General features: G+C 38.9%; 1 protein-coding gene across 3 annotated transcripts in view; it reads right to left on the reverse strand.

The window, feature by feature from the left end:
- The window catches only part of SLC10A6 (solute carrier family 10 member 6), a 33,769-nt gene that overhangs the window by 3,314 nt on the left and 21,916 nt on the right, over positions 1-8,539 (reverse strand). For all 3 annotated transcript variants that reach the window (XM_069093661.1, XM_069093671.1, XM_069093652.1), the window contains 2 exons: positions 6,008-6,183; positions 3,217-3,374 (listed from right to left, as the gene is read on the reverse strand). In XM_069093661.1, the coding sequence (XP_068949762.1) occupies positions 3,217-3,374; positions 6,008-6,183 (334 nt within the window). The remainder of the gene's footprint in view (positions 1-3,216; positions 3,375-6,007; positions 6,184-8,539) is intronic.

Raw genomic sequence — 8,539 nt, forward strand, 5'->3', positions numbered from 1 at the left:
ACACACACACACACACACACACTAACATTATGTTCTTACTGTTATTCCACCAATAACCCAATCCAATTGACCTGAACAGAGTAATAGGGACCAATTAAATGTTAATGATTTAATTTGCTTCAGCAAAGAAATTGGATAACCAACAAGATTAACAATATGTATTTCTTTCCAACTTCTTGGCCCAATTGGGTTTTATCTATAAGTCTCTAATATACCTTTACAGAGTGCTTGACATTCATGATTTATTTTACTATCGCTTGTCTGGGAGTCTGATTCTTTGCAGGAACCTTGTGAAATTATCTAGTATTTAAAATCAGTCATGATTTTAAATTTTTAAATTTCAAGCCTGTGTTCTTGAAGAGACACAATTTGTTGTGTCTATAATTTGACCAATAAATTGCCCATCTCCATTGGCAATGCTCCAATGAAATCTTTTTTCCCCTCCTAACTCCCTACTAATGTTACTCTCCTTAGCTGATAGTTAACAGTGACCCAAGGGAAACTAAATAACAGAGCCTGAAACACAACTTCTAAAAGTATTTCAGTTTGCTTGAGATGCATATGTGTATATTTTTAACCTTCTCATCAATTGGCTTACTAATCTTCCATGAAATTGTTGTAAAGAACCTGTTTTATGTTTTCAGCTTTCCCCGGAAATATCAGACTGTAAGTACACTAAGGTGCTATGAAAGTTAATGCTTGAAAAGGAGGGAATATGTAATCCATATGCACAGTCCTTTCTGGCAAGCTAGTTAAATAATATCAAGATATGTTCAGGTCTTCATGAAAAGAAGTCAAATGAGAGTTCCTGAGACTGTGACGTAAAAGTTACTGAAGAAATGATTCTGGGAAGATAGCAGAGCAGGTCAGAAAACTTTTGGTTCTCCAAATTTGGAGGGTGGGTAGTGCTGGAATCTTACTCTCATCGGGAATGGGGTAAAGAGGGAAAAATATCTATATGTAGAAGGGTATAAAAGTCTTCTAAATTCAGAAAGAAACAAGAGAGTAAGGGGATAGGGTAGGGGGAGAGGAGAAGGGAGGGAATCTTAGAGGGATAGGTAGGTTAAGAAATAATAGGAGGGAAAAGGTAGCTGGTAGAAGTAAAGCAGAGGAGTCAGGAGAGATAGTGAGGAAAAACAGGAAGGAGGAAAATATGCAACAAATAATTGTAGCTTAGAATGTGAAGGGCATGAATTTACCCATAAAACAGAAATGGATAACAGATTAAAATTTTGAATTCAGCCATCTGTTGCTTTCAGGAAACATAAAAATGAGAAATACACACAAAGGTAAAATAAAGGGCAGGAGTAGAATTTAGTATGTAAAAAAAAGCAGGGATAGTAATCATGCTCTTAAAGTTAAAATAGATTTAATCAAAAGTGAAAAAAAGAGAAACTATACTGTTTTAGCAACATTATTCAATATAATTTTAGACCATTTAAAATACCTGAGTGCTCAATATACCTGCCACACAGACAAAGGAACTATATAAACATAAACATAAAACACTTTTAATATAAATAAACTCATTATTGTTCATGATTAGGTAAAGTCAATATGATTTTTTAAATGACTATTTTATCTAACCAATCTATTTCTTCAATGTCATCCCAATTAAATTACTAAAACATTGTTTTACTGTTACAAAAAATAATAAAGTTCTTTCTGAAGAACAAAAGGTCAGGAACCTCAAAGAAACCAGGGGTAAAAAAGGTGTAAAGGAAGTAGATTCAGTAATATCAGATCTTAAACTATATTATAAGGTAAGAGCATTGTTGAAGTATAAAAAGAATAATTTCTATTATGTTAAATTAAAATTTTCTTGTATAAGTAAAACATGTAGCCAAGAATAGAATAAATGCAGAAAATTGGGGGGAAAACTTTCATAGACAATATCTCAGATAGGATGTGATTGGCTTGGCATATTGCTGTGGTGTAGGAAATGATGAGCTGGTTGATATAAAAAAAACATGGAAAGACTTGGACTTATGAAGGAAGATTCTATCCACCTTCAGAGAAGTAGATGACAGATGGAAATAAGCATAAGCATAGTATAGTATTACATACATGTGTATGAGTGTCTATGTACCAAAGAAAAGCTGGGAAGTTTTGAAAACAATAGCAGTATTTGTTATGTAGATTTCCTTGAAATGGAAATTTACTGTTTTATATTGAATCCTCTCTTTTTTTTTTTTGCTTTTTTTGGGGGGAGGGCAATTGGGGTTAAGTGACTTGCCCAAGGTCACACAGCTAGTTTTGTATGTAAGTGTCTGAGGTCTGGATTTGAGCTCAGGTCCTCCTGACTCCAGGGCTGGTGCTCTATTCACTGAGCCACCCAGCCACCCCTGAATCCTCTCTTATGGTCTGCTGTGTTCATGGCAATGTTTTCATTTAATCTTTTCTCATTTTGTATTTAAGTTTAAAATTTTTTTTAAAAATGCATATTAAACTTTAAAAAAATAAAATAAAATTGTTATGTTATGGGATCTCTGATCCAATGGCCCTTCTAGATTTAAATCTTTGATCCTCTGATTCTTTGAGTGGTGTGTATGTGTTTGCACTAAGACTAAATATTGATTGTAACTACACTAGTGCATTGTTGATGGAGCTGTGGATTAGTATGACCACTCTGTAAAACAAGTTGGAATTATGCAAATAAAGTGGCAAAATATCCATTTTTTCAAAAATTCCTAAGATGACATTTCTTAAAGCCTAGTCTGCTTCCCTCTGCCTATTGTTTGTTGGTTTAGTGACGTAGAGGAGTTCACACCTCACTCAGACCAAACCTCAGCCCCTGACATCTCTCAAGATGTCTTAGGAGGACAACTGCTTTCCCCCTTTATTTTTGCTGCTCTGTCTTCATTTCCTGGCAATTTTCTGTTTGTTGAGGGAAATCAGGAGAGCCTAAAAATTCCTCACCTACTCTGCGATTTCATTACATATTTGAAAGTAATGCAAATTGTGCATAGTAGACTTACAGTTTCATGTAAAATTTTCTTTTTTATTATAATATCTTATGGAAATATTTGCTTTATTCCATAAATTAAAAATAAAATTTGTAAAAGCTAACTGAAATATAAAAATAAATATAAATATAGTTACACAATCAAAAAAGTCAAAGTTAAAAAAAACAAAAGAAGTAAAATGGCATCTGCCTCTTCTCATCCCAATCCATGTACTAAAAATGTATAGGTGTTATACTTAGGGTGCACCAACCTGAAATAATGAAAAATCCATTCAGCGTCTGGAAAAATCCATATTGCAAAGGGAAGGTAAATACTTGGGCTACTTGTTCTGAACTAAAAGATAACTGAAGCATAGTGGAGCACATTTGTACATTCTGAGCTCCTGTTTCCATGGAAATGGTCCTGCACCTGCCAATGAAAATATGATCCAAGTCAGCTTCTGTCAACAAAAATAGCTCATATTTATAAGAGACATAGCACAGTGGATGGAGACCCATGTTTGGAGTAAGGAATACCTGGGTTGAATGCTTCTGACACCTTCCAACTACCCAGATTCCAATTTCCATGTTATCTTTGAAGTCTCATTCTCCTTTACCCCATATTCAATTGTTGTTGTTCAGTCATGTCCAACTCTTCCTGACCCCAAATGGGGTTTTCTTGTTAGAGAAACTGAAGTGGTTTGCCACTTCCTTCTCCAACTCATTTTACAGATGAGGAAATCAAGGTGAACAGGGTTAAGTGACTTGCCCAGGGTCACACAGCTAGTAAGTTTCTGAGGATAGATTTGAACTCAGGAAAATTTGTCTTACTGACTCCAGGATGGGCACCACACCACCTAGCTGCCAATTACTCATTTCTATCTCTACAATATATGTCACATTCCTCCCCTTCTTTTTACTAACAGACCTCTTACGCTACTTCAGACCCTCCCCTGGACTATTGTAATGGTCTCCTAACTCTTTCCCCAAAATTCTCCCTTTACTAATCCATCTTCATCCAATCCATGTAATCCAAACTCAGCTGCGAAAGTAAAAGTCCTAAAGTCAGATCTGATCATATTCTTCTGTGGATAAATAGAAATGCCTCTCTTTGCCTCTGCAATCTCTCTCCAAAATAGATTTCCAGACATGGTATGAATTACTTCTCCTCATGCCTTCTATATCCTGACCCAAATGGCCTATTTGCTGCTCCTCAAACATGACGTCCCATCTGTTAGCTCAGTCCTCTGCACAAGACCCCCCCCAATTCCTTAAATATATTCCCATAGTCCTATCTCTTACAGTCCCTAGCTTCTATCAGAGCTAAGCATAAATGCCATCTCCCGCATAAGACATTTCCTGATCCTACCAGATGCCAGTACTCCCCCTCAAAATTACCTTCTACTAAAAGCAGGGAGGGAGGGAGTAGGGGCACTGCATCCCAGGCCAATCAAACTACCACCTCCTCTTGGACCAGAAGGAGCCAGTCCAGGACTCTGCTCCTAAGAACCCCCAGAACTGCAGTGTCCTGGAGATGGTCAGCCCTCCTTCCATCCCAGTTCTTCCCCCAACCCCACACCCAGCTTTCTTCCAAGTAATTCACCCTTGTGAAGATGTGACCTACATGTCCAATAGCCCCCACCTCCCCATTAGCCACACCTGCTGAAGGCTGGAAAAAAGGCAAGTTCTCATTCCCAAAGTCCCAGCACCATCAAAGGGTTCATCATCAAACATGGATAGCTGAACCCTTGCCTCCCTCTTAAAATGTGCACTTCTTGAGAAACAGGGACTATCTTTTCCTTTTTTTTTTTAGAGGGCAATTGGGGTTGTGACTTGCCCAAGGTCACACAGCTAGTTTTTGTGTTAAGTGTGTGAGGCCGAATTTGAACTCAGGTCCTCCTGACTCCAGGGCCGGTGTTCTATTCACTGCGCCACCTAGCCACCCCTGGGACTATCTTTTCTAATTATATCCACAGCCCTTGCTTTGCAGAATGTAAGTTCCTTGAGGGCAGGAACTATTCCACTTTTGTGTATCCAGTACTTAGCATAGTGCTTGACTCATGGTAAATATTTATGAATGATTTTTAAGTGTCATGATAAATGGTGGATCATGTGTATAAACATTTTTATTTTAAATTTTACTTGCCTTAGTCTGGTTTTCTTCAAAACAACCTTAATTTCTTTCATACTCCTAGTCTATAAACCATCACTATTACCATCATCATCATCATCATCATGTATAGCTCTGTCATCTATGAAATGTTCATGACCGTGTAATGCTAGACTTGAAGTCAACAGAGACCTGGGCGTGAATCCCATCTTTGACACATACATGTCACATGCGTGCTGATATACAAGGTATCAGACATCAGTATGGGATGGGGTAGCAAGGTACTCCTCAGCATTCATTAGGCTACTATTTCCCTAAAAGACAAAGTTGTCCCTGAAACTTGATAGACTCAGAGGGTTGTGGCTTCCCAATCACCTAAGAGCAGTCCAAATGGAGATAGGACCCTTCATATTTGACCCTGCCCTGCCAACTGAAGGGGAGTTAAATAAAGTGCTATAGGCCGGTTAAATATTCTATTTTTTTAACTTTAATAATTTATCACACTTTTTTAAAAAAAAGTATAAAGTGGGAAATAAGTGTATCATATAAATAATTTAAAAAATAAATAATTTCAGAAATTAGGAAAGTATTCTTCTATAGTCATACTTCTACCTTATATATGTAAATATGCTAAGTAAACATTCTTTTATTAACTTGACCCAAGTTGTTTTATTACTCTCCAATTCTGCTGGACTGTCACCAATTGTAATGGGCCAGACCCAGCTCAGGCTAGGTTGGTAGATCAAGTTCGAAATTTGAATTTGCTCTAATTAAATAATTAATGGGAACGTCCCCCTGGTCCTTATGTAGGACACTTAGTCTGCTTCACATTGTTCCACCACTCAAATCACTTCTTCGCATAGCCAGGTTTCCATCCACAAGTATCCATCCACATTACAGCAATAGATCCATAAGTTATCTAAGAGAAAGAAGGGTTACTTAGCAGAAGTTACCTCTCCCAAGGCTGCTGGGTAAGAAGAGCCAAAAGGAAACCAAAAACATGTCCCATCAAGGGAAACACAAAAGTGATGACCAGAAAGGTAATATCTGAATTCAACGATCCTTTTATCAATATTCCACCAGCTACCATAACCACCAGCAAGAGAATCACCCCAACAATGCTCCCAACCTAAAACAAAGGAAAAAAAGGAAAAACAAAACATGTAAATAATGAGATCAGTTCACAACAAAACACAGTTAATCAGTGTAATAGCAATCTAAAAGTAAATAGATATGGGTTGTGAGGGAAGGTGGAAGTTGGTCAGAAGATTAGAAGGCTGTGTTTGCCTTAATATATTTCCCCAGTTTTGGATAGGGATGAATCCAAGCAAAATTTTTATGTAGTCCAAATTTATATTTGGAATTTCCTCTCCCTCAGCACCATCCCATAAAACTCTATTGTTCTAGGACATAGCAACCCTTCACACTTTTTCTTCTACTTTTTTGCCATCGTGATTCCTTCATTGAAATTTTTTCATTTTATACCTCATCCTCTCAAACAATTAACTTGATGTAATGGGGGTAAACAGATAAGCCCTGATCTGTGGGACCCTGAACCACTTCAAATAGACTATTTGGGTTCTGACTGAATGCTGAAGGAGGCGTAACTTTGGGATGACACAGAATCCCTATGTTGTCAGCAAGGAGAGGTAGATGCCTCAAAAAGAGGGATGATCACTGGGCTAACAAAAGGTAAAGCGGAAGACAGCAGATGCTCTCACTCTTTCCTTCAGTCTACAAAATGTGTTGTCAATCAAACTAAGACCTGTTAAAGACCATGAAAAGGTCAAGGTTGCCCACTGTTATCCTGGGCCATCTTCAGTCGTCCTGATCCACATCTGGCCACTGGACCCAGATGGCTCCAGAGGTGAAAGTGAGGCTGGTGACTTTGCATAGCCCTGCCTCAGTTAAATCCAATTCACTTGAAAGTCAAGATATCACCTCCTCTTCAAGAACGAAGGACAAACACCAGCAACAAAACGTGTATGGTATCGAGCTGTACGTGACTCTGACTCTCCATTTCCCTGTTTCTGCAGGGTGTCTCTCTCTGTCAATCTATCTTATCAATTTGTAACTCTCCTTCTGACCCTGGAGAAGAGGAGAGGGGGCTCCTACCGTGTTTCCCTGATAATAAGACCTATCCTGAAAATAAGCCCTCCCCTTACTGTGTAAGGTAACTCTAAAATAAGCCCTCCCCAAAAAATAAGCCCTATTGAGATTGCTACTGTAGTGAAGGTGATCCCCTGCGCTACACGCTACATTACGGTACCCTCTGTATGCACCATCCCCCCCTTCCCCCAGTGAAACACACACCGAGCTCCGAGCTGCATCCAATCAGAGCTGCAGCAGTGAGCGCGTCATCCTGTTCTTCCCCAGTGATTTGCTTGCTGGCGCCATTGAGAGCAGTGTCGCGGAGGAGAGCTGAGGCAGGACAACATAAGCCATCCCCTGAAAATAAGCCCTCTGGTGTTTTTCTTTCCAAAAAAATAAGACAGTGTCTTATTATCGGGGAAACATGGTAGCTCCTCTAGTTACAATGGTAGCTGTTCTTAACATGTCATGAGTACATGCACTGCCTGTGTGATTCCGAAATTGAACGTGGACCTTTGCTGCCTTTTCTGATGAGTATTTCTTTCCTTGGATTTAGGTAACCAAAAATGATTTAAGAGACATTTTCAGTCTTGGAGGAAACCTCCTAAATTTGAGAAGTCTACACTTTTGACATCCTTCCTCTGTCCTTTCTTTCTACTGCCATCACAAGGACCAAGGGATGACTGTGTCATCCCAAATTGCCAAGTCCTTCAGTCAGAGCCTACAAGGGCCATGCAAGTGACCCAGGGCCTCAAAGAACAGGAGAGTTTCTTCTCATGATGAATGCAATGGTTTTTTGGCTATGCCATGTTACTTCTCTGCCTCCCAATGAAATGGCAATATTAAGAATGGGAAAAGATAAAATATTGATGAACACACTTAAATAATGCTATCTCACATTTATGTAACACTTTAGGGTTAACAAAACACTTTCTTCATAGCAACCCTATAAGATAAATAATGCAGGCAATGGTAGGAGCATTATGGAAACCTGATTGATTCAAGGCTTTAAAGAAAGACTCAGGAGGCAGCTAGGTGGCTCAGTGAATAGAGCACCAGCCCTGGAGTCAAGAGGACCTGAGTTCAAATTTGGCCTCAGATACTTAACACAAAAACTAGCCATGTGTCCTTGGGCAAGTCACTTAGCCCCAATTGCCCTTCAAAAATCCAATTAAAAAAATATAGGGGTGGCTAGGTGGCACAGTGAGTAAAGCACTGGCCCCAGAGTCAGGAGGACCTGAGTTCGGATCCGCCTCAGACACTTAACACACACACACACACACACACACACACACACACACACACACACAAAATAAGCCTTGTAACCTTGGGCAAGTTACTTAACCCCAATTGCCCTCTAAGGCAAGAAAGAAAGAAAGAAAGAAAGAAAGAAA

The sequence above is a fragment of the Petaurus breviceps genome, unplaced genomic scaffold (assembly GCF_028583685.1).
Source record: "Petaurus breviceps papuanus isolate PSGF00001 unplaced genomic scaffold, PetGlider_PUasm1.0 126, whole genome shotgun sequence".
Taxonomy (NCBI): Eukaryota; Metazoa; Chordata; class Mammalia; order Diprotodontia; family Petauridae; genus Petaurus; species Petaurus breviceps.